General features: G+C 42.4%; 1 protein-coding gene across 1 annotated transcript in view; it reads left to right on the top strand.

Moving 5' to 3' along the window:
- LOC145401213 (zinc finger MYND domain-containing protein 11) overlaps positions 1–27,337 on the top strand; it is a 643,482-nt gene that overhangs the window by 529,778 nt on the left and 86,367 nt on the right. Inside the window, exon 13 of the mRNA XM_080273521.1 lies at positions 19,061–19,156. Within this exon, the coding sequence (XP_080129647.1) occupies positions 19,061–19,156 (96 nt within the window). The remainder of the gene's footprint in view (positions 1–19,060; positions 19,157–27,337) is intronic.

Here is a 27,337-nt window from a genome sequence, read left to right as displayed (position 1 = left end):
ACCCATATCCCACACCAAGCCCTCTTCCTCCCATTATCCCCAGACATCACCTTTTGCTCCCCAAACCTCACCCCCACAACATCCTGGAGAGTGGTCAAAACCCTTGGTTCTGACCACCTCCCAGTCATCATCACTACCAAAACCAGAATCACCCTAGCTGGCCACAGACACACATACACTAATTATAAGAGAGCCAGCTGGGAGGCCTTCACAACTGAAACAGAACAACACTTTGAAACATTAAACAGTACATCCATCACAAACGTCAACACTGCTGTGCACACTTTCAGTACAGTTATTCAAAATGCAGACTAAAGACATCCCTAGAGGCAACAGAAAGAGACACAACCCCAACATCACACCAGAAATTCAAGGCCCTGTCAGTCAGTGGGACACATTATGACACTCCCCAACACACCATACACAAGACACTGTACAACAAATACAAGAACTCAACACTCAGATAAACAATAAATTATCAGAACAGCAAACACTAAATTGGAATAATTATCTCCAAACACTTGATCACAAAACAAACACAAGCAAACTCTGCAAAACACTAAACAGCATCACACTCTCCAACAGTAACACTACACAATCACACGCTGCCATCACAAAAACAGACACCATACTTTCAAACAAACAACAAGCAAACACTCTCAGCAATCACTTCACATGTCAGCCATCAAAACTCCCATTGCGATGACCGATGTAGCATCCGACGCAAGAGACAGTTCCCCACAGACCTAGACTTCTCACCTTTCTCTTACAACCAGACGAAGCACATCATTAGCAGCCTTAAGCACTCATCTGCCTGTGGAACAGACAACATAAGCAACATACACCTTAAAACACCTTGGACCACAAGGCATACAAGCACTCACCAACATATCAAACTACAGCTACTCACACAACTTTTTTTTTTTTTTTTTTTTTTTTTAATGTGAGGAAGAAGGAACCAAAGGCAATGAGCCAGAAAACTGTTCCTTCCAAGAGAAAAACAAAATGCAAGAGAGAGCCAAATTCAAGATCCGATCATTTCGAGATGCCTGGACACACTGCGTTTGACAGACTGGAGATCATAGGAAGCAGGAAATACAGACGGAGGGAGACAGTTCCAGAGTTGACCTGGTGCATAAATGAAGGACTGGGAGTAACGGTTAACTCTTGCATTAGAGAGCTGGACAGAAAAGGGATGAGAGTTTGCTGCTAGATGGGTGCTATGCACCCGTTGTAGAGGTGGAGGAATGCATGCAGACAGTTCAGAGGAGCAGTGATCATTGAAGTAGCAATAGAAAAGAGATAAAGATGCAACAGTGTGGCAAAGAGACAGAGGTTGAAGGGAGTCAGTAAGGAGAGGACAGTTAATGAGGCAATAAGCCTTTGACTCCACCCTATTGAGAAGAGCTGTATGTGGCGAGCCTCCCCACACATGAGAGTTGTATTCCACACAGGGGCGTATAAAACCCCTGTATAGAGTCAACAATTGTGCAGGGGTAAAGCAGGCACGGAGTCGGCTTAGCACACCCAGTCTCTTGGAAGCAGATTTTACAAGAGATGTAATATGATCTTTCCAAGATAAGTCCCGTGTAAATGAAACCCCAAGCATGTTCAAGGATGATGCAGGATTAAGCTGAACATTATTAAACATTAGTGGATATTCCTGTGGAAGATTTTGTTGGGTTGATAGGTGCAAAAACTGAGTGTTTGATGCATTAAAAACAACCAGATTATTTTTACCCCAGTTAGAGATTCGAGCCAAGTCAGACATTAGGTGTGCCGTAGCCTCATCCCTTGTTTGTTGAAGTAACTGCTGAGATGGACGTTGCAGGAATCTAATGGAAAGGTGAAGGGTGGAGTCATCAGCGTATTAGTGGATAGGGTTAAATGTACAGCTTAGAAGGTCATTGATGAACAAAAGGAAGAGAGTTGGTGATAGGACAGAGCCCTGAGGAACACCACTGTTAATAGATCTAGGAGAAGAACGATTGCCATCTACAACAGCGGCTATACAACGACCAGAAAGGAAACTAGAGATGCAGGCACAAATAGAAGGATAGAAACTGTAAGAGGGCAGTTTGGAAATTAAAGATTTGTGCCAGACTCGATCGAAAGCCTTTGAGATGTCAAGTGCAATTTCAAAGCTTTCGCCAAAGTCCCGAAAGGAGGATGACCAAGAGTCTGAAAGGTAGGTGAGAAGATCGCCAGTCGAGTGTCCCTGACGGAACCCATACAGACAATCAGAAAGAAGGTTGTGATAGGAAAGATGCTGTAAAATTTTTCTATAAAGAATTTACTCGAAAACTTTTGTGATACAGAATGTTAAAGCAATTGAACGATAGTTAGAGTGTTGAGAATGGTCACCCTTCTTTGGGACTGGCAGAATGAGAGCAAACTTCTAGCAAGAAGGAAAGGTACAAGTTGATAGACAAAGGCGAAAGAGCTTGCCTAGGCAGGGTGTAAGCACAGAAGCACAGTTCTTTAGAACAACAGGAGGGACTCCATCAGGCCCATATGCCTTATTAGTATTGAGGCCAGCAATGGCAGAAAATACATCAGCTGAAGAAATTTTAATGTCAACCATGAGGAAGTAAGAGGGAGGAAGTGATGGAGGAACAGCACCGGAATCATCTAAGGTGGAATTGGAGGACAATGACTGAGCGAAAAGATCTGCTTTATCAGTAGAAGAAATAGCTACAGAGCCATCAGAGTAGATAAGAGGAGGGAAGGATGATGAGGTAAAGATGTTAGAAAGGTTTTTGGCAAGGTGCCAGAAGGAGCGGGAAGAATTCGAGTTGGAGAGTTGAGAGCATTTAGTCGGATGAAATTATTTTTAGCAGAGTGAAGGGCAGACTTAGCACAGTTCCGGGCAGAAACATATAAAAGATGTGATTCAGGGGTGGGTTGGCTCCGGTAGCTTTTACAGGCCCTCTCCTTGTTGCGGACAGCATTAGAACAAGTGTTATTAAACCAAGGCTTTCTTGCAATAGTCAGAGGATATGAGAAAGGAATGTATGCTTCCATGCCCGAGAGAAAAACCTCCTTAATGTGCAAAGCACACTCAGATGGCTCCCAGCCATGGAAGCAATAATCATTCCAGGGAAAATCAAAGAAGTACTGCCTGAGGGCCTCCCAATCCGCAGCTCCAAAGTGCCACAGACAACATTTTTTTGGATGGTCCACAGGCTGTATCAGGGCAATAGGACAGGTTAAGGTGATAAGGTTGTGATCGGAGGAGCCCAACGGAGAGAAAAGATTAACAGTGTAGGCAGAAGGATTAATAGTAAGGAAGAGGTCAAGTATGTTGGAGCTCTCTCCAAGGCGGTCAGGGATACGGGTAGGGTGCTGTACAAGCTGCTCTAGGTCATTAAGGATAGAAAAGGTGTAGGCTAGTTCACCGGGTGGATCAGTGAGAGGAGGGCCAAAGGTGGTGGTGAACATTGAAATCTCCCAGAATGGAGATTTCAGAGAAAGGAGAAATGGATAGAATATGTTCCATCGTTTCAAATTAAATCTGTTTCCTCGTCATTTTTAGCTGTTCTGGTGTGACAACACTTGTTTATTTCGTTAACATAATGGCGAAAAGGACTGTTCTTCCCTAAGTGTTTAACTAAACCTGGCCTAACCGAGCTTATCTGTACCTAATAAATTTAACCTAACCTAACCTCCAGTTGGGAAATTGGGAAACGATATCCACCTTTGAGCACATTGAGTTTCTTCCACTGTGCTGGAAACGATCGTAGGAGAAGTGACGATAATAACAAGGAGGAAATTTTTCAGCAAGACAAAGTAATTTGCCAAACTGAAAGTTGTCAGAAAATTACAGAAACTAGCTGGAGGATTATGAATTGAATTGGTAAGGTCTTTCTGTTGCTTCAAGTGTACAATGAAAGACACAAGTATCTTCCCAAAGTGTGACGAATATAGCGTGGAAAAATCGAACCATTTGAAACACGCACTAGTAGAATCAGAGTTTTCATTGTATTTCACCTGGTGTAAATTTTCTTCAGACTGAACTGGGAAGATAGTTGTGTCTTTCATTGTACATTTACCAGTACATAAATCAATCTAACAGTACTTGTGTTTTGTTTCCGCCAGATTAATCGTGAGTTCAGATTATTCAGGCACTTCTTAACATCATATAGTCTCGATAATCGGGCTATCTCTGCATTTCCTTTCGTATCGAGTATCGATTTTCGTATCATTGAGACACATATTTTCATACTGTGGAATTTGTCCTATATTAATCGATTTCGTACCATCGAAAATTTGTACCTCGGGTTTTCTTATTTCGAGGACTCAACGTATTGATTAGATGCAGTTTAAGTTTATGCCAGGCAGGGGGACCACTGATGCCATATTCATTGTTCGACAGCATCTGGAAAGAAAAGGGATCTGTATTTTGTTTTTGTTGGTGTGGAAAAGGCATTTGACAGAGTCCCTAGAGAGGTGAAGTGGGCAATGAGAAAGATTGGGTTGGAGGAGTGGCTGGTTAGGGTAGTTATGGCCATGTATGTGGGTGCTCGCGCCCAGGTAAAAGTGAATGGAGATTTGAGTGACGAGTTTTCTGTTAATGTTGGTGTGCATCAGGGGTCAGTTTTGAGTCCCATGTTGTTTATCATGGTACTTGAAGCCCTCTCACATGACTTCAGAAACGAACTCCTGTGGGAGATATTGCGTACTCATGATTTGATGTTGATGGCAAAGAATGAAAGGAAGGGAAAGATTTAGGAAATGGAGAGATGGTATGAGGCACAAGGGCTTAAGGGTAAATGCAGATAAAACAAAAGTGATGATATCTAGAATTGGTGGCGGTATAGTCAAAGAAGAGGGAGAGTGGCCATTGCAGTTTTGCCACAAGGGTGTGGGAAGTAATTCCATCTTGTGCAGTGTTTGTGATAAATGGGTGCACAAGGGGTGTAGTGGTATTAGAGGTAGACTGCGTGGTAATGCTGAGTTTATGTGTGTGCCTTGTCGGGGAGAGCAGGTGGAGATTGTCACGTCTGAAAGGATTGAACTTGCTGAGTCTCTTGAGTGTATGGAAGAGTTTTGTTATTTGGGAGACATGTTGTGTGCTGAAGGTGGGGCTGGAGCTAGCTCTGTGGCTAGGGTGAGAAGTGGTTGGAGGAAGTTCAGGGAACTGTTGCCTCTCCTGACATTGAGAGGACTCTTCTTATGTGCTAAGGGGTCTTTGTATGCAACATGTGTTAGGAGTGTGATGTTGTATGGTAGTGAGACCTGGGCAGTAATGGAAGAGGATACAGAAATGATAGTGATTAGGTGCATGTGCAATGCATCTCTGTGTGCAAGGCCTGGGGGGACTGGTTTTATGATGGAAGAGTTGAGAGGTAGGATGGGACTGGAGTGTATTGATGTTGTGATGATGAGAGTTAGATTGAGATGGTTTGGGCATGTGGAGAGGATGGGGGATGATAATTGGGTGCAGAAGGTGAGAAGTCTTAATATTGGGGGAGGGGTTGTGAGGGGTAGACTGAGAAAGACGTGGGAGGAGGTCATTAAGTGTGACCACAGGGTTAAGAGACTGAACAGGGAGGCTGCCATGGATTGTGCAGCATGGAGAGCCGCCATTAAGTGACAAAGGCCGATGCATGCAAGCATGTTGGAGCCTTCAAAAACAAAATGAATCAAAACGATAGCAATGAATAATGTAATGACACAGTGGGTCAAAGAGGAGACGTGATTCTGAGGTGATGACGCACAGCAAGACTAGATTTACTGCTAACCAAAGAATGTGACGTAATTGAATCTTTGAAATATCTGTGTCCTATAGGAAAAAGTGATCATGTGGTCACAGAGTTCCAGATGATAAGGGGGAACATGGTGCCAAGAGATGAGCTTTATAGGCAGGGAAGATACTGCTTTGGAAAAGCAGACTTTACGGGATTGAGGAAATTTTTTGAAAATCGTGATTGGAGAGAATTCAGAGAAACAAGAGAGATGCAGAGGAAGTGGGATACCTTTCTAGACCTCTATAATTCAGGAGTGGAAAAATATGTTCCAAGAGTAAGTGGGAAAGAAAACAGGAAGAAGGATTGGTTTAACAGAAGGTGTATTATAGCAAAAAAAGAAAGGGACATGGCATGGAACAAACAGAGAAGGAGAGGTAATAATAGGACAAAAGAAGAATGCAAAAGAACAAGAAATGAATATACAAGAATACGTAGAGAGGAAGAAAGGAATTTTGAAAAAGGTATAATTGATAAATGTAAGGAAGAACCCAAATTGTTTTATAGATTTGTTAATGGCAAATTGAAACCAAAGGAAGGAATCACCAAACCGAAAGTAGAAGGAGAGGTCTACAAAGATGCAGCAATGCAAGCTAAAATAATGAACAAATGTTTCCATTCGGTTTTCACTAATGAAAGGGATTTTGTGAAGGGGGAGGGAGTGACTAGAAATGTAGTGATAAAAGACATAAAAGTGGAAGTGCAGGAAGTGTATAACTCAAGATGTAAGGAAAAATCAAGGACCAGATGGAATCTCAACTTGGGTACTGAAAGAATGCATAGAACAACTGGCGGATATGATTCACGATTTAATTGTGTATTCTCTGGAAGAGGGGAAAGTGCCTCGGGAATGGAAGAAGGCCAGTGTGGTACCAGTTTATAAGGGAGGAAACAAGGAAGAACCCCTGACTTATAGACCAGTGTCCCTGACCAGTGTAGTCGCAAACTTGTGAGAGAGAATCCTGAAAGACATATGGATAAAATATCTGGAGGAGACGAATATTTTGGCTGAAAGTCAATTTGGATTCAGAAGTGGAAGGTCGTGTGTTTCCAACTTGTTGAGCTTTTACTCAAGAGTGATTGATGTGCTATAGGAGAGAGACAGCTGGGTGCATTGTGTGTATTTAGATTTGGAGAAAGCCTTTGACAAGGTACCCCACAAGCGACTAATGTGGAAATTGGAGCACATAGGAGGACTGAAGGGAAACCTCCTGGAATGGATGAGAGACTTCTTGAGAGACAGACAAATGAGGACAGTAATAAAGGACAAGATGTCCAGGTGAAGGGAAGTAACAAGTGGAGTCCTACAGGGCTTGGTGTTGGCACCAGTAATGTTCCTGATTTATTTAAATAATATGGTAGAGGGAATGAACAGTTATGCAAGTCTGTTTGCTGATGATTCAAAGACTTGAGGAGAGTAGAAGTTGAGGAAGACTGTAAAGTGATACTGGAAGACCTGAATAGGATTCATGATTGAAGCCAGATGTGGGAAATGAAACTCAGTGCAAAGAAATGTAAAATTTTGGAAATAGGTAAGAGTACCAACAGGCCATCACTAAATTTTATGATGGGTAATGACCCAATCAGAAAAGTGAGAGAAGAGAAAGATTTGGGAGTGCTGGTCCAGGATAGTTTGTCACTGGTAAAACATATTAACAAGATAGTTTGAGAGACGTACAATCTCCAGACTAACATATGAGTGGCATTCCATTACATGGATGATGAAATGATGAAAAAATTGATTGTGGCCATGATCCACCCCAGGTTGGAATATGCGGCAGTAGTGTGGTCCCCACTATCTATCTATCTATAGCCCGACGCCCTAATCCCACAAAGGGTGGCCGTAGACAAAACGCCTCCAAGTCACTCTGTCACCCACCAATTGACTACCCTCCCCCCAACTCACCCCCCCCTCCCTCATATACCTCTCAACTCCATCCCTCCACCTCATCCTCGGTCTACCCCTCCATCTCCCTCCCTCCACCTCACCTACATACACCCTCTTAGTCAGTCTTTCATTCTCCATTCTCTCCACATGTCCAAACCACCTCAGTGTATTTCTCCTAATCTTTTCAACCACATCCACATCTACCCCACAACGTTACTTCACTTCTTCATTCGTCAACCTGTCCCTCCACGTCACTCCACATGCTCCTCTCAAGTAGCTCATTTCCACTGCTCTCACTCTTGACTTGTTCCCCTCTTGCAAGGTCCACGCCTCGCTTCCATACGTCAGGGTAGGGATCACAATACCATCATGCATTGACTTCTTAACTTCCATACTCATCTCCCTATTTCTCATCACGGCTTTCAGTGTACCAACACACATAAGAAAAATATAAACAAGATCGAGAGAATAGAAAGAACAGCAAGCAAGATGGTCCCCAGCCTGGCAAATCTTTCGTATGGAGAGAGACTGGAAAACCTGAATCTGCGTTCCCTAGAAGAAAGGAGAGATAGGGGCGATATGATTGCAGTGTTCAGGGCTTTGATGGGAGTAGATAAAATTGGATCTGTTTGTAAAGGGTGGGAGAGCAACAAGAGGACGTGGAATGAAACTGAAAAAGCCTAGTTGCTTGCAGGATATCAAGAAATATAGCTTTCCATATACAGTAGATGCATAGACCTGTGGAACAGCCTGGACAGAGAGATCGTCCAGTCTAAAAAGTTAAATGAGTTCAAAGCAAAATTTGACTTACTGAGAAATCGAGACGGGACCCCACAAGCGTAGCTCATTTCCTGTATATCACAGTTAGGTAATACAACTAGGTGAATACTCTCTCTCTCTCTCTCTCTCTCTCTCCCCCCCCCCCCTTTTCCATTTTCCCTGCTTTCATACATTTCTTTTCGTCTCATTTCTCATTCCTCTTTCTTTCCTTTCCTCTGTTACTGTTATATCCTGTCTTACATCTTTTTTTGTTACATCCATAGATGATAAAAGAAAACAATGAAGGAGGGAAGTAGATGAATTTCAGTATCCTGTACATGATATTGATTCCCCTCAAATACCCCCTTTCGAGATTCACGCAAAGTACGTACAAGATGTATTACAGAATCTCTCAGTAGGCAAAGCTACTGGTCCAGATGAAATTCCTTCATTAGTAATTAAAAATTGCTCCCCAGTGTTGGCTTCTGTATTGGCAAAATTTTTTTGCTTATGCATCTGTACCTTAAGTTTTCCAGCCTCTTGGAAGGAAAAAAATATCCATCCTGTTCCTAAAAAGGGGGCCACTTCTGATCCATTGAACTATAGACCAATTGCCATAACTTCCGTTCTCGGTAAAGTTTTTGATACACTAATAAACAAACACATAGTCAAGTACCTAGAAATGAGGTCGCGCCTGCGAGTTTGTACCAAGTGCCACCCGAGCTGATCATGTGTTTTCGTGTTATATCACTATTTTGACCCTTCTTTTATATCCCAGGCATGTCGCTTGCTACAATTTTGAACTAGACATAAGGTTGAAAGTCCTCCAAAACACAACACTGAAATCGATTTGTGAGGTGAGGATGGGTGACAGACCGCCAGCGCGGGCGAATTTGTGCCAAGCAACACCAACAGGGTGAGTCACTGCCAATCCACTTGCTATACCCTGTTAGCTATTGTTAGCATCCAACAATTGTTATGAATATAATTTTAATTTATGTACCAAATTATTAAGCAAATTTTGCAAATGCTCTGACATGGTAAATAAGGTCAGTATTGTTTCTCATTAACCCAGAAACTCTTATGCAAACTGAAAGTAGAAGGAGAGGTCTACAAAGATGCAGCAATGCAAGCTAAAATAATGAACAAATGTTTCCATTCGGTTTTCACTAATGAAAGGGATTTTGTGGAGGGGGAGGGAGTGACTAGAAATGTAGTGATAAAAGACATAAAAGTGGAAGTGCAGGAAGTGTATAACTCAAGATGTAAGGAAAGCCCCAGGACCGGATGGAATCTCAACTTGGGTACTGAAAGAATACATCGAACAACTGGCGGATATGATTCACGATTTAATTGTGTATTCTCTGGAAGAGGGGAAAGTGCCTCGGGAATGGAAGAAGGCCAGTGTGGTACCAGTTTATAAGGGAGGAAACAAGGAAGAACCCCTGACTTATAGACCAGTGTCCCTGACCAGTGTGGTCGCAAAATTGTGAGAGAGAATCCTGAAAGACACATGGATAAAATATCTGGAGGAGACGAATATTTTGGCTGAAAGTCAATTTGGATTCAGACGTGGAAGGTCGTGTGTTTCCAACTTGTTGAGCTTTTACTCAAGAGTGATTGATGTGCTATAGGAGAGAGACAGCTGGGTGCATTGTGTGTATTTAGATTTGGAGAAAGCCTTTGACAAGGTACCCCACAAGTGACTAATGTGGAAATTGGAGCACATAGGAGGACTGAAGGGAAACCTCCTGGAATGGATGAGAGACTTCTTGAGAGACAGACAAATGAGGACAGTAATAAAGGACAAGATGTCCAGGTGAAGGGAAGTAACAAGTGGAGTCCTACAGGGCTTGGTGTTGGCACCAGTAATGTTCCTGATTTATTTAAATGATATGGTAGAGGGAATGAACAGTTATGCAAGTCTGTTTGCTGATGATGCAAAGACTTGAGGAGAGTAGAAGTTGAGGAAGACTGTAAAGTGCTACTGGAAGACCTGAATAGGATACATGATTGAAGCCAGATGTGGGAAATGAAACTCAGTGCAAAGAAATGTAAAATTTTGGAAATAGGTAAGAGTACCAACAGGCCATCACTAAATTTTATGATGGGTAATGACCCAATCAGAAAAGTGAGAGAAGAGAAAGATTTGGGAGTGCTGGTCCAGGATAGTTTGTCACTGGTAAAACATATTAACAAGATAGTTTGAGAGACGTACAATCTCCAGACTAACATATGAGTGGCATTCCATTACATGGATGATGAAATGATGAAAAAATTGATTGTGGCCATGATCCACCGCAGGTTGGAATATGCGGCAATAGTGTGGTCCCCACACATAAGAAAAATATAAACAAGATCGAGAGAATAGAAAGAACAGCAAGCAAGATGGTCCCCAGCCTGGCAGATCTGTCTTATGGAGAGAGACTGGAAAAGCTGGATCTGCGTTCCCTAGAAGAAAGGAGAGATAGGGGCGATATGATTGAAGAGTTCAGGGCCATGATGGGAGTAGATAAAATTGTTAAAAAAGATCTGTTTGTAAAGGGTGGGAGAGCAACAAGAGGACGTGGAATGAAACTAAAAAAGCCTAGTTGCTTGCAGGATATCAAGAAATATAGCTTTCCATATACAGTAGATGCATAGACCTGTGGAACAGCCTGGACAGAGAGATCGTCCAGTATAAAAAGTTAAATGAGTTCAAAGCAAAATTTGACTTACTGAGAAAACGAGATGGGACCCCTTAAGCGTAGCTCATTTCCTGTATATCACAATTAGGTAATACAACAAAGTGAATACTCTCTCTCTCTCTCTCTCCCCCCCCCCTTTTCCATTTTCCCTGCTTTCATACATTTCTTTTCGTCTCATTTCTCATTCATCTTTCTTTCCTTTCCTCTGTTACTGTTATATCCTGTCTTACATCTTTTTCTGTTACATCCATAGATGATAAAAGAAAACAATAAAGGAGGGAAGTAGATGAATTTCAGTATCCTGTACATGATATTGATTCCCCTCAAATACCCCCTTTCGAGATTCACGCAAAGTACGTACAAGATGTATTACAGAATCTCTCAGTAGGGAAAGCTTCTGGTCCAGATGAAATTCCTTCATTAGTAATTAAAAATTGCTCCCCAGTGTTGGCTTCTGTATTGGCAAAATTTTTCTGCTTATGCATCTGTACCTTAAGTTTTCCAGCCTCTTGGAAGGAATAAAATATCCATCCTGTTCCTAAAAAGGGGGCCACTTCTGATCCATTGAACTATAGACCAATCACCATAACTTCCGTTCTTGGTAAAGTTTTTGATACACTAATAAACAAACACATAGTCAAGCACCTAGAAATGAGGTCGCGCCTGCGAGTTTGTACCAAGCGCCACACGAGCCGATCATGTGTTTTCATGTTATATCACTATTTTGACCCTTCTTTTATATCCCAGGCGTGTCGCTTGCTACAATTTTGAACTAGACATAAGGTTGAAAGTCCTCCAAAACACAACACTGAAATCGATTTGTGAGGTGAGGGTGGGTGACAGACCGCCAGCGCAGGCAAATTTGTGCCAAGCAACACCAACAGGGTGAGTCACTGCCAATCCACTTGCTATACCGTTAGTTATTGTTAGCATCTAACAATTGTTATGAATATAATTTTAATTTATGTACCAAATTATTAAGTAAATTTTGCAAATGCTCTTACATGGTAAATAAGGTCAATATTGTTTCTCATTAACCCAGAAACTCTTATGCTAATGATAGGGCTACGTGTTAATTTCAGCGTTTCCAGCGCATGCTGATGGCGGTACTGCGAAGGCCCAGTTTTGTCTCGTGTGTCGTTCTCCGCGTACAAAAACTACATTTTTCCTTTTATGTGTGTGTGTGTGTGTGTGTGTGTGTGTGTGTGTGTGTGTGTGTGTGTGTGTGTGTTCTTAACGTCTTCTGATAGTACACTCAACCCCCTGCTATCGCGCCTAATTGGTCACAGGAAACGTGCTTGATAGCTGAATACGCGATAGCTGAACTGAACAATCAATGGGAAAATTTCTAATTGGTTTTTCAGTGGCCCATTTTTCTAACTTTTAACTACTTTATGCCTACGATTTCCTGCCAATCTCTCCTCTAACATGAAATAAAGCATTATTATATTAATAATAACAGTATAATGAATAAATAAACAACATAAAAGGCCATCAAACTTTTATAAGGATTACGGCTTGGGTGGTTTGATGGGTTCTGAGGCTTGGGAGTGGCTTAGTTGCCGCCAGATCTCTTTGGCTGTCTCCATTTCTTTAGTGTCCACAGCTAAAGGAGATATCACATGGTACCTTATATCAGGAATGGCTGAGGAACATTTAAGTGGAACAAAACTTGGACGCTATCACACACGTTCCTCACACTGTCGTCAGAGCCCCGTCTCAGTTGTAAACACGTGATTACTTTATCAACATCACAGTTTTTTCGGCATAAGAAGTATTAACTCTTTATAAGGGTTTCAAAACGATTGATATTTATTCTAAAATACCATATTAATAAGTATTCAGTGTTAGGCTAAATTTCAGTGCTGTAGTACGATATATTTTTCGAGCCAAATGAGTTTTGGTCACTGTTTTGCCCGTTGTGTCCTCGGCAGGAATCCGTTCAGATGCATTCCAAATGCCCATGCTATAATCGGGAATTTTACCATGTTACCGTTCCGATTAACCATCGTATCCTCTGCAAATCTCGTATGAATTGCCGTGTGAATACGTTTCGCTTAGCCTGTCTTCAAACTCGACGCGTGATAGCGGTCTTGGGGTGCGTGATAGCATGTATGGTTGTGCATTTGATGTGTGCTTGATAGCAGATAAGCGTGATAGCTGAACGCGCGATAGCAGGGGGCTGAGTGTATGTTGATGACCCTACCACTGGGCCTTCAGGGGTGCAAGAGAGCGGCCCTGCTGAAGGCTCCAAGTCTTTTAAAGTGTCTGTTTTTTACACCCACAAAGCTCGCCCTGGTCTTATGGATAAAGCACATGGTGTCAGTGTGGCTGCTTTGGAGAGCAGTGATAGTCATAGTGATGATGGTGATAATGGTGCAGCTAGTGTGCTGTTATGTGAGGCTGCTGGCGATGGTGATATGACTCCTGGTGCCATAGTTCGTCGTAGTGAAAGTGATGGGTTTGTTGTGATGATAGTGATGACGCTGGTGATAATGTTGGATGTGTGGCACTACCTGAGGGCACTGGGGGTGGTGATAATGCACATGGTGGCCTAGTGCATTATCACCACCCCCTAGTGCATATTTGATGTCTTCATGTCCATTAACAACTATGTACTGAATGGTTTTGTGATCATGAACTTTGAGTGAAAATTCTGTCGCACTAGGAAAACAGGTGTTTTCTCTTGCTATAATTGATTTATCCAAAATCTGTTTATATATTCTTAATCTGCGTCCTTTCCTCTTTACTATGATTTTTTAATGGAGTCTCTAGCATTATTAATAACGGAGATATACTTCGTTGAAGTTGTATACAGTACTAAAAATCGCCGATTTTCGGCATTTTGAAAAAAACTATAATTTCGTATATTTGCGTATATTATTTTCAGTGACTAACAAGTGGGCATATTTGGTATACTTTACCCTTCATTATGGTCTTTGAATGAAGTCTCTAGCTTTAAAAACAACGGAGTTATGATCGTTTCAATATTCGCAAACTTTAAACGGGATTTCTGGCTTTAAAAAAAAATGTCGCATGGTACAAACTCGCACGCGTGGCCTCAAATCAATAAATTAATCAGTGATCGGCTGTATGGATTTAGACAAGCTTGTTCAACTGTCGACATTCTTTGTCTTCGTACCTATCAGATTAACAAAACAATAGACCAACATGAAACACACACAATAGCACTTGATATTTCAAAAGCATTTGACAGAGTATGGATCTGGGCCATATTGTGTAAAATGTTACACTGTGGCCTTGCAACACTGGTTCCTCTAATTTCTTCTTCCCTTCATAACAGAAAAATAAGGGTCATGGTAGATGGAATTTATTCATTCCATAAATGCTGGCATACCTTAGGGATCAGTTTTGGCCCCAACCCTCTTTCTCATTCATATAAATGGCCACCTGTCTGTCATTCATAGCCCAATACACTCTTATGCTGATGACATGGCACTTCATAGTTCTTTCACATTTAGTATCTCCTTTACACAATCTGATATTATAAATTTCCAAATAAACACACCAGTCTCTCAGGACCTTTCTAAAATTAATCAGTGGGGACAAACAAATCTGGTCTCATTTAATGCTCAAAAAACTAAATACATTCATTTCTTCAACAGAAAGCATCCTTCAGACTTGCACATAATTTTAAATGATGTCAGTATTCCCATATCCACTACAGTTGATATCCTAGGTGTTACACTAAACACCAACCTAACCTGGACAGCTTATGTTAAATCACTTGCTAAAAATCATCATTCATTCATTCATTGCCAGACGCCATGTATCCCACACGGGGTGGCCAAGGGCTTAGGGTTAATTGTTTTACAGGGAGGGGCACTAATCCTCCACCAACCCCACATGACACGTAGGGATGCCAACAGCATCTAGTGTTCCCAGGCGGTCACCCATCCAAGTACTAACCAGACCCAACGTTGCTTAAAATGCTTCTAAAAAATTGGGACTTCTGTACAGAGTTTCTGAATTCTTCACTGATGAGCAGTTGGCCACAGTATACAAAAGTCATGTATACTCTTTGCCATTGTGGAGTGGATGTGGAGCGGTTGCACTGAGGCAGTAGGACAAAATTCAAAATAAAGCCATTAAATTAATCAATAAACCTGCCATTATGCAGGACCTTCCTCCATTTTCAGTACGTAGAGATGTTGCATCTTTAGCATTATCTTAACGATATTTTTATCGTAAATGCTCTGACGAACTTGCTTCTATTGTGTCTCCCCCTCACATTGTCTCCTGAAATACTCGGACATCTGGGAGCGCCCATGAACTCACTCTCTCCCCTGCAATGCAGAACCTCTGCTTATCAAAATTCATTTATACCCAAAACTACTACTCTCTGGAATTCACTTCCTGGGAGTTGCTTCCCACAGACATTCAATCCACTTTTATTTAAATCCAGTTGTTATAAATATTGGAAGGTGGAGGCGCTCACCATCCACTCCAGCATGGACTCTGGACCCCCCAAAGAAACGGTGACTATGGCACTTTGGAGCTTCAGATTGGGAGGCCCTCAGGCAGTACTTCTTTGATTTTCCCTGGAATGATTATCGCATCCATGGCTGGTAGCCGTCTGAGTGTGCAGTGCGCATTACAGAGATTATGCTTTCGGGCATGGAAGCATACATTCTCTTCTCATATTCTTTGACTAATGCAAGAAAGCCTTGGTTTAATCATGCTTGTTCTAATGCTGTCCACAACAAGGAGAGGGCTTATTAAAGGTACCAGAGCCAACCCACCTCTGAATCACATCTTTTTTATGTTTCTGCCTGGAATTGTGCTAAGTCTGTTCTTTGCTCTGCTAAAAATAATTTCATCTGTACTAAATGCTCTCAACTCTCCAACTCAAATTCTTCCCACTCCTTCCGGCACCTTGCAAAATCCTTTCTAACAACTTTACCTCATCATCCTTCCCTCCTCTTATCTACTCTGATGGCTTTGTAGCTATTTCTACTGATAAAGCAGATCTCTTTGCTCAGTCATTGTCCTCCAATTCCACCTTAGGTGATTCCGGTCCTCTGACTTCCTCATAGCTGACATTAAAATTTCTTCAGCTTATGTACAGTATTTTCTGCCATCAGTGGCTTTAATACTAACAAGGCATATGGGCCTGATGGAGTCCCTCCTGTTGTCCACAAGAATTGTGCTTCTGTACTTACACCCTGCCTAGGTAAACTCTTTTGCCTTTGTCTTTCAACTTGCACCTATCCTTCTTGTTGGAAGTTTGCTCTCATTCAGCCAGTTCCAAAGAAGGGTGACCATTCCCAACCCTCTAACTATCGTCCAATTGCTTTAATATTGTGTCTCAAAAGTTTTCAAGTAAATTCTTAACAGAAAAATTTAAAGCATCTTTCCTATCACAACCTTCTTTCTGATTGTCAGTATGGGTTCCGTCAGGGACGCTCCACTGGCAATCTTCTCACCTACCTTTCAGACTCCTGGTCATCCTTCTTGGGACTATAGTGAAAGCTTTGCCATTGCACTTGACATCTCAATGGCTTTCGATCGAGTCTGGCATAAATCTTTAATTTCCAAACTGCCCCTTACGGTTTCTGTCCTTCTATCTGTGCCTTCATCTCTAGCTTCCTTTTTGGTCACTCTATAGCCACTGTTGTAGACGGCCATTGTGTTTCTCCTAGATATATTAACAGTGGTGTTCCTCAGGGCTCTGTCCTATCACCAACTCTCTTCCTTTTATTCATCAGTGACCTTCTAAGCTGTACATCTAACCCTGTCCACTCGTACACTGATGATTCCATCCTTCACCTTTCCATTCGGTTCTCACAATGTCCATCTCAACAGTTATGTCAACAAACAAGGGACAAGGCTATGGCACACCTAATGTCTGACTTGGCTCGTATCTATGACTGGGGTAAAAATAATCTTGTTGTTTTTAATGCATCAAAAACTCAGTTTTTACACCTATCAACCCGACACAATCTTCCACAGGAGTACCCTCTAATGTTTAATAATATCCAGCTCAATCCTGAGTCATCCTTGAACATGCTTGGGGTTTCATTCACTCGGGACTTATCTTGGAAGGTCATATTACATCTCCTGTAAAATCTGCTTCCAAGAGACTAGGTGTGCTAAGCTGACTCCGTACCTTTTTTACCCCTGCACAGTTGTTGACTTTATACACGGGTTTTATTCGCCCCTCTGTAGAGTATAACTCTCATGTGTGGGGAGGCTCCCCACATACAGCTCCTCTTAACAGGGTGAAATCAAAAGCTTTTCGTCTCATTAAGTCTCCTCCTCATACTGGCTCCCTTCAACTTCTGTCTCTTCGCTGCATTGTTTCTTCTTTATCTCTTTTCTGTCGCTACTTCAATTGTCACTGCTTCTCAGAAGTCTGCTTGCATCCCTCGACCTCTACGACTGTTGCATAGCTCCCCTCTAGCAGCAAACTCTCATCCCTTTTCTGTTCAGCTCTCTAATGCAAGAGTTAACCGTTACTCCCAGTCCTTCATTTATGTAACAGGTTAGCTCTGGAACTGTCTCCCTCTGTCTTTATTTCCTGCTTCCTATGATCTCCAGTCTTTCAAACGCAGAGTGTCCAGGCATCTCGAAATGAACAGATCTTGAATTTGGCTCTCTTTCATTTTTGTTTTGTTTTTTTCTTGGAAGGGACAGTTTGCGGGCTCGTGGCCTTTGGTTCCTTCTTTCTTGCATTAAAAAAAGAAAAAAAAACTCACTCAATGTAGTGCTGCTTTGGGTGTCTGCCCTTTCCTCTCATCCTTCCTTCCTCTTCTGTCATTCTTTCCTTCATTCTTTCCACTTCCTTCTGCCTACAGGTGACTTTACACTCCTTTTTCTGTCTTTATTTTCTTCAATCTTTCCTCTTCCTTCTGCCTATGGGTGAGTCTGCATTGAATGACAAGCCAAGTGGTTTCCTGTACACCAGGAAACCATTTACTATGCAGGGTGGTAACCATGTAACGAAATTATGGCACCTGGTGGTTTAGTGGGTAATTAAGGCGCTCCGATCGGATTGAGCCAGTGCAGGTTTATATCCAAGGGGTGGTTGGGGTTTATTGTTCATGTAATGCCACTCAGGGATGAGTGAGGCTGGTCACTCACATCTTAAATGTCAGAACCAACATGCCTAGCCCTGGGTTCCTGTGCTCCTTATTGGGCAACACAGGATTGGATGACGAATGGATGGATGGTTGGATAAATATTTTATGAATGGAGGATGCCTTTAGGCATGTGGACTTTTTATTTTATTTTTTTTCTTTGTTTTACCATCCTCCATTCATTGTCTCCTTAAAAAAAAAAAAAAAAAAAAAAAAAAAAAAAGGAGAGAGAGAGAGAGAGAGAGAGAGAGAGAGAGAGAGAAATTAAGCTGGGAGGGTGACCCATGATGACATCTTGGATCTGACAAGGAATCAGCTTAGCTGAACTGGAGTTTTTAGAGTAATACTTGTTGGTTTCCACTGGTCAGGAAGTACAGTATCCCCATTTAACCTGAAGTCACGTATTTTATTATATTGTTTCTTCTGTACAGTCGATCATTATCTGATTAGCTCCCTGAATTTAACTTGATCGGATAGGGAGGTTGACTTGAACAAACAAGATGGGTCTCTTGCTGCCCACTGTCATATCATGGAGAAAGTTTCCCAGCCTGGTAGGGATATTGTGGGTGCCAATATTACTGTATAGCATTTTAAATTTGGGGAGGCAGATAGAAATTTGCAGTGAATCCGAGGCTGTCTGGTTTAGTTTGTTTTAACAGAATATGATTGAAGAATCTGGGACAGAGTGGTATTACTTTTTCCAAGCTTTTATCTTATGCATATAAAGCAAAAATAAATATATAAAAGAAAAAACTAATAAATTTGCAGTTGTTCCACCAGTCTGGATCAGGCCTTGATAAAGAAAGAAAATTTTCATGAAGTTAGGAATTTTTCTGCTAGATGCATTTAAAATGATCATTTACTGTTTTCACTCAACAGAAAGAACCTCCAGCCCCAGAGGATGTAGTGTCATCATCTAGTCAAGAACTTCCTACACGATCGCTTGGTATCCAAACCTCTACCAGACTCATGAAGGTTAGTGACCTTTGTGTGTTTGTTTAATACATGGATTTTTATACATTGATGGTAAACCTAACTGATTTTGGTGGTGTACAGAGAAGGAATGTGTGCTTAAGAATGTGAACATGGCAGTTGTGAAGAATGTGGAAGAGGTTGAAGAATGTGAAGACAGTAGGTGCTAACAAACTACAGTACTGTAGACCCTTGCTATAACAGACTAAATGGGGGGAAGCCTGATCCGATAAAGCTGATATGCCATTATATCTGATGGTACCCTTCATGAGATGGATCTTCAAACATGTTTGAAAATAAATGAGGACAGTAGTATATTCTAGCACTAAAAGTTAGAACTATACCCATTTAACACTAACTTGGCCCATAATATACCCTGGTTTCAGCTTCCTTCACACTCTTGTCATAGCACTTCTTCGTAACTAGTGCGGTATTACCATAGTCTGTTATTACAACTCAGCAGTCATGATGGGGAGAGGGCAATTTCAGGCCAGGTTAAGTAAAGAGAGTAAACAGATGTATTATGCTCCATTGCACCCCAGTTAACATTATTCATTATAGCCAGTTTAAGTTCAGTGGTATTCATAGTGTCTGTTAAATCTAATACTGTATCCAGTTTATCGAGGTCCGTTAAAGCAAGGGTCCACTGTATTTGCAGAGGTTGTTGTTGTTTTGTTGTTGTTGTTGTTGTTGTTGTTGTTGTTGCTGCTGCTGCTGCTGCTACTCAGTCCTTGTCTGCCTGGCCCAGCAAACTTGTTGTTTGCTGGTAAGCTGATGGCTGGGAGAGCTGGAGCTCCTGTTTCATCAGCCCCCAGGAACAGCTTCTAGCCATCCCTTTTTTCTGAACTTTTTCAGTGTTTCAGTAACACAGAGAGTTGGCCAGCATGCTCTCCAATACATGTTCCTCTAACTGTCGACACCAAACTACGTGCACATTACAGACTACACTTCCTATTCATAATCATCATCATCATCATCAACTGGACCTCCTTTCTCACCCTAGGGCAGGGTGAGGAGTATCCAGACAGCCCAAATGTGCCCAATCCAATGGGCCATACTCCCATTCACTCACCATTCAAGCCCCTGGAATCCTTGCTCTTTCAGATATGCCAGAAACATTCTTCACGTTCTGTAGCTTAACATAAACACATCCGAAAGAGTCAATCTGGACGCGGTCACATTAAAAAGGGGTGCCAAATCCTCGATCATGCGCATCTCCTCACAATATTCTTCCAGCCAGCCCAATCTCTTGTCAGTTCCCTAGCCTCACTGACTTCCAAACCTCTTTTCCTCACACAGTCATCCACTATATCCCTCCACCTTCTCCTTGGTACTTGCGCAGGCAACTGAACTCACTCCCAGGTTCTTGTGCCCCATGAGGGGCGAGGAGGATTTGCAGTGGTTTGGCTCCCATCCTGTCCACCTCCTCTGCTTCAACAGCCTCTGGGGGGTAGACCCACGGCAAAGATCAGAAGAGGCTGGATGACTCCATTGCTGATGCCTGTCCAGGATGCAACACAGCACCCCATACTATTATGCACATTATGAAAGACTGCATTGCACACAATCACCTGCACCAACAACACAACATACACTCCTTGAGAGCTCTGTGGGAAAGCTTGGTCTCAGCCATGGCCTTCCTTAGGGACTCAAGGCTGTTTGGCCAGACTGCCTAGGGAACAGCTACTATTACTACTATCTTCTCCTTGGCCTACCTTGCCTCCTCCCTCCTTCAGATTGGCTCAGATATACCTTTTTCACTACTCTGTTGTTATCCATTCTCTCCACATGACCATACCATCCCATTACACTCTCTTCGATTCTGACATCCACAGACTTCCTTAATCCTCATGTTTTGCGAATCACATTATTTTGTATCTTATCCATTCTGTACTCCACATACATTCCTCATCAGTCCCATCTCCATTGCTCTCACTCTTGACTTTTCATTTTCATGCCACACCATTGTCTCACATTCATATGTTAAAGTTGGCACTAACACTCCTTCATTTAAGCCTCATGCAGATGCAACACTCAAGCCTCTGTTTCTTATCAAGGCCTTCATTGCCCGAGCTACTTTCCTTCCTTGTGTCACTCTGCTTTCCACTTCTTTTGCACATTTTCCTCTCTTTTCTTTCAATGTACCCAGGTATTTGAACCCTCTCACCAATTCCAGTCTCTTCTCATTCACTGTATCATTGCACTGGGAGTCACCTTCTCTCAATAACTATCACTTGACTCTTTTCTGCATTTACTCACAAGTCACGATGCTCACAGATGTCAGCAAAACTCTGCACTAGTCAACTGATTTCTTGTCTGGTATTTGCAAGTAGTCCTGCATCATCACCATACAACAAATTTGAGATACCATATTCCATCCATTACCATTTATTACCAACTCCATCCCCCCTCTCCATTACTCGTGTTTTTACTTCTCTCATCACCCCATCCATTTATATATTGAATAACCATTTGGACATCACACAACCTTTTCGCACGCCCCCACTGGTCGTGAACCATTCACTTAGATGCCCATTAACCCTTACACATGCTTCACTACCATTACAAAAACTCCTGATGGCACCTAGCAGCTTACCATCTACACCATACATGCACAGAACTTTCCACAATCTTTCTCTGTCTACTTTGTCGTATGTTTTTTCTGGATCCTTGAATGCCATAAACACCTTATAGTCCTTCTCACAAGCCTTCTCCACAGTCTGTCTCACTGCATATATTTGAACCACACATCCTCTGCCACTCCTAAACCCACCCTGTTCATCACTCACTAGTACTTCTGAGATCTCTCATACTTTCTCTATAATAATTCTTCCATATACCTTCCCTACCACTTTCAGTAAACTTATGCCATGACAATTCTTGGACTCACTTCACTCACCTTTATTTTTGTATAGGGTTACAATCACAGCCTTTTTCCACTCTGCTGGCACGGTTTTGCTCATCCATGTCTTCTTGCATATCTCCAACAAGCACTTCATTCTGCTGTCTCCACCACACTTAATCATCTCTGCATACACCTCATCAACCCCCGCTGCTTTCCTATTTTTCAGCTGCTTCACAGCGCTTTTCACGTGTGTGAGTGTCATGTTTCCTTGGATTGCATTCCTTCTCTGCACACCCCCAAAACCAGTCTTGTTTACAGTGGCTCTCCTCTTTCTCTTCCCATTCATCAGGCTTTCAAAATATTCTTTCCATCTGGTCCTTACTTCATCCCCATGGGTTAATAATCTACCACGTACATCCTTCACACCTTCACATTTCTTTCCACTTTCACTTCAAAATTTCCGCACCTCTTTCCAGAATAACTTCCGAATTTTAGAGTAGAATGTGTTCATTTTTCTTCCTAGATCATCATTTACCTCCTCCTTTTTCCTCTTCACTAGTCCCTTTATATGCTTCTTGCTCTTAATATATTCAATTCTTATTTCAATTGAACCCCTGTCCTGTAACCACTCTCTCCACTTTTTCCTCTTTTCCTCCACTGCTTTCTTAACCCCTAGGGTACGCAATTCCCCAGCTTCGACTGCCCCCCAGGACGCAAAAACAGGCCTATTTTTCGACTTCCTCGAAGGTTAAAAGTTTTATGACTGATTTATAGAGCTTGAATTTACACACCTGAAGACGCAAACCCCACCATCCTAGACCCAATAGTTACCGAGCTATGGCCCGTCAAAGTTTATAATAGTTACCCATTGTGGCCCCGGCGAGAAAGAAAATACGCTGATTGCACCTGTTTTCTTCGCAACAATACGTACAAAAATTACCAAAATCAATTTTTTTTTTGGTGTCTATTGATGTTATAAACCATTGTAATGTGCTTAGAAAAAAATAAAATAGTGACAAATCACCCAAATAAATGATAAATAAAAATTATTCTTCCCTCCTCTCCTCTCCTCATACCTCCAATCCCCTCCCTCCCCTTCCCTTCCCTTCCCTTCCCTTCCCCTCGCCTAACCTCTCCTCCCCTTTCCCCTCCCCGCCGAGCTGTCAAATCTAGCAAGGGAAATTGGTCATGAACCCCCCAATAAAAATATGATAAATAGTAAAAATTATCCTCCCCTTCTCTCCCTTCTTCAAACCTCCAATCCCCTCCCTCCCCTTCCCTTCCCTCCCCTCCTCTCTCCTCTCCTTCCATCCCCTCCCCTCGTCAAACCTCCCCTCCCCCCTCCCCTCCCCTCCGAACTGCCAAATCTAGTTTTCGTTTTGTTTCGTTTCGTTTTGAAGGCTCCAACATGCGTCCATGCGTCGGCATAAAATAAAATGTCTTTTTCAAGTGGGTTTCGACTATAGACAGCTAATATAACTGTGGTGTGCATATCCATATGCAGACACCAATAAATTACAGGTAATGATTCAAAAACATGTGCCATAAAGCGTAAAAAATACGCAAAATGTTTGAGGCCGGGGAGGTGCTAGGGGGTGCGGTTGGGGGGGTGGGGGGTGCTGGTAAGGCCAGGAGGGGTGGATGGGGATGGAGGGAGGGGAGGAGACCACCACAAGACAAAGGAAGGGCCACAGTGGAGTACAGGGACATAGAGGGAGGGTAGGGGGGAAATACCCTCCCCCCAGTTGATTGGGGGGGGGATGTTGGGGGGGGATCCACATGGGAGTGGGGGATGCATGAGGAGGGGGTAGGAGGGGTTGTTGTGGTGGTAAGAATGGTGGGAGGTAGGGTAGTAACAAGGTAGTGGAGTAGAGGGATGTGGCGAGAGGGAGGTGGGGGGTACACCTCCCACCGCCTGGTTATGGGCCTGAGTCCCCCCTCTGGTGTGTCCAGCACCTAGTTCTGATTGGTCAGAAGCCATCTACATCACAGCTGGGGTGGAGCCAGCTGCTGCCAGTTTTTTGTGGATGTTGTACAATCGGTGTTGCTCGTCCTCTCAAGAAATTGTGCAAAAAGCCCGATCGATAAGATTAGCACTTGAGGGGTTAACCTCTTCATCCCACCATACTCTTGCCACACCACACATCGCTTTAGCATTTTTAACTAAGCAATCCTTATATGGATTCCACAGGATCTCCAGATCCATTTCATTCCAATTCACTGATTTTAACGCCTCCCCTACTTTGGTTCTGTTCATAATTCAAACAAAAAATCAAACAAGGCATCTCTGTACAAAGCCTTGGATTCCCAGGGGGGGAGGGGGAGCATCAAAGCCCCCAGCATCCACTCCTCTCGTGGTGAGAACCAAGTGAGATGCCTGGAACCACTGTCTGACTCACTACTTCATTTCTGCAACATTCGCGGCCTTTCCTCTAACATTCTCATAGTACCACCTCTCCTCCTCTAAACCCCACCGTCTCTTCCTAACTGCAACTCAGCTGTCTGAGACGACTGATAGCAATATCTTTCCTGTATCCTTCTACTTTCTCTATACTTATTTCAGAGCCAAAGGTGGCTGTTGTGTATATGTATGTAACAACATATCTTGCTCTTATGTTCCTGAACATGAATCTTCTGAATTCTCTACTCTCTGGCTTCAGCTGTCTTGTCATTCTCTGACTATATATATCTGTGCTGTTTACTTATTCCCTAATTCCACTGCTTATGAGAAATTCTTCTACAATCTTACTTCTAAGATGGAACATATCCTATCAATCTCCTTTTTCTGAAATCTCCATTTTAGGAAATTTCAATGTTCACCACCACCTTTAGTTCTCGTCTCCATTCACTGATCCGCCTGGTTAACAAGGCTACATCTTCTCTATGTTTAATAACCTAGAGCAGCTTGTACATCATCCTACCCATATCCTTGACTGCTTTGGGGGGAGTTCCATCATACTTGACCTCTTCCTTACAACTATTCCTTTTGCTTATGTTATTAATCTTTTCTCTCTATTGGGCTGTTCTCAACTCTAACACCTTAACCTATCCTATTGCTCTGGTAAGGCCTGTGGACCCTTCCAAGAAGCAGCGGCTGTGGCACTTTGGAGTTGCGAACTGGAAGGCTGTTAGGCATTATTTCTTTGATTTTCCCAGGAATTAATATTGCTTCCATGGCCTAGAGCCATCTAAGTTGTACAGGTTGTTCCCAGCTTACAAAAATAATTGATTCTTAAAGGTCTTTCGTAAGTCGTTTTTTTTTCGTAAGTCCATCTCTCATTCATATACTCTCTCTTTCTCCGTCTGTCTGTCTGTCTGTCTCTCTCTCTCTCTCTCTCTCTCTCTCTCTCTTTCCAACCCAAGACTAATCCCTTAATTACTGAGTTTCCCTGTACCCTATCTCCTACTCCATACCTGCTTCTGTGCCATCCTCTCTCTCTCTCTCTCTCTCTCTCTCCCCCCAGTCTAAGACTGATCCCATAATTTCTGGGTTTCCTTGCACCCCATCTCCTTTCTACTCCATACCTACCACTGTGCCATCCTCTTTCTCTCTCTCTCTCTCAAATTTTTCCTTACTACTTCTCATCCTTTCTTCCATCCAAACTTCATACCCTTCTTTCTTTTTCTTTCCCATTCTCTGCCATCTTTTCTCTTCATCTCTCTCACTCTCTGTCTTACATCTTTCCTTTCTTCTTCTTTTTCCCTCCCTACTCCCCATCCATCTTCTTTCTCCTACAAATTCTCCTCTGACATGCCCTCCTTCTTATGCCTTGTGTTCTCTTCCATTTATCTTTCTCATTCTTGCTTTGGTTCTCTCATCTCCCCTCTCATTGTGCCATTCTTTTTTCTTCTGTCTTTTCCCCCTCACCCTCCATCCATCCATCTCTCCTCCTCCTGCTCCTCCTCTTCCTTCCTCCCCGCATGCTCCTTTTACTTCCTCCTTCCTTTCCTCCCCATCTCTCTCTCCCTCTCTCTCCTTTCCTGTTTTATTATGTGATTCCACTCTTTTTTCTTCCCCTCACTGGCTTCTCCGCACTGCCTTTTCTCTCGTCTCCCTTCCTCCTTCTCCAGTTCTTCTTTTCCTTTCTCTCTCACCCCCTCCAAACTCTCTCTCTCTCTCTCTCTCTCTCTCTCTCAGATTAAAGCCCATTATTGTCTACAACTCCACCTATCCCCTACCCTTCCCTGAACTGCTGTTATCATCTCAACTTCTAGTCATTGTCTTCACTTAACTCCATCCATCCTTGTTATGACTGACACACACACACACACACACACACACACACACACACACACACACACACACACACACACACACACACACACACACACACACACACACACACACACACACACACACACACACACACACACACACACACACACACACACACACACACACACACACACACACACACACACACACACACACACACACAAAATGATGAAATAAAGAAGCAGATGCACTTGCAAAAGGAAGAAATAGAAAAACTAGGAAGGGAGGCCAATAAGAAAGACACAACCATCAGTGAACTAACAGTGGAATTGAGTACACTTAGGAAGAAAATGAGTGAAATGGCAAGTACAGTAGTCAATCACGAGAGTGTTATGGAAGAGTTCAAAAATGACACAGAGACAATTAGGCAAGTTAGCAGTCTTATTGACCAGAGCAGTGATATTGAGGAGAAGATAACACAAGTGAATGAAGCTGTGCAAAGCTACAAAAATGATGTAGAAACCACGTATGCTGAAATGGTGAAAGTAAAGAAAGACTTAGAAACAAGGGTGGAGGAAAAAAGCATTAAAAAGGAGGTGAAAAGAATAATCCAAAACAATCCAAAGTTAGTCAGAGATTCAGTAGAGATAAACAAATCAATAGTAATCACTAGTGTAGAAGAGGAAGAAGTTAAAAACAAGATCACAAGAGACAAAAAGGAGATGGCAAATGTAATGAGCTTACTGAAAAAAGTATCAGAGGAAATCTGTAGTAAAGACATAGAGGAACACAAAAGGTTAGGGAAATACGAGAAAAGCAAGACAAGACCTCTAAAGGTGACTTTCCAGAGTGTAAACACTGTGGAAGAGATACTGAAAAATGCAAAGAATCTTAAGGAAAAAGAGGAGTTCAATAATGTATGGATAAAAAGATGTCTAACACAAGAGGAACTGGAATTACTGAAAGAGAAAAGGGAGGAAGCAAAAACAAAAAATGAGGGAAGATCAGAAGAGGAGAAGAATAATTTTTTTTACAAAGTACTGTAATAGGATTGCAGGTACGAAAGTGGTTCACAAACAGGATGGAAGAAAAAGGAGGAAGGTAGTAGAACCATGTCATGACA

This window comes from Coenobita brevimanus, chromosome 55 (genome assembly GCF_032717465.1).
Source record: "Coenobita brevimanus isolate Jiangsu-jjx chromosome 55, ASM3271746v2, whole genome shotgun sequence".
Classification (NCBI taxonomy): domain Eukaryota; kingdom Metazoa; phylum Arthropoda; class Malacostraca; order Decapoda; family Coenobitidae; genus Coenobita; species Coenobita brevimanus.
This window is presented reverse-complemented; position numbering and strand designations above follow the sequence as displayed.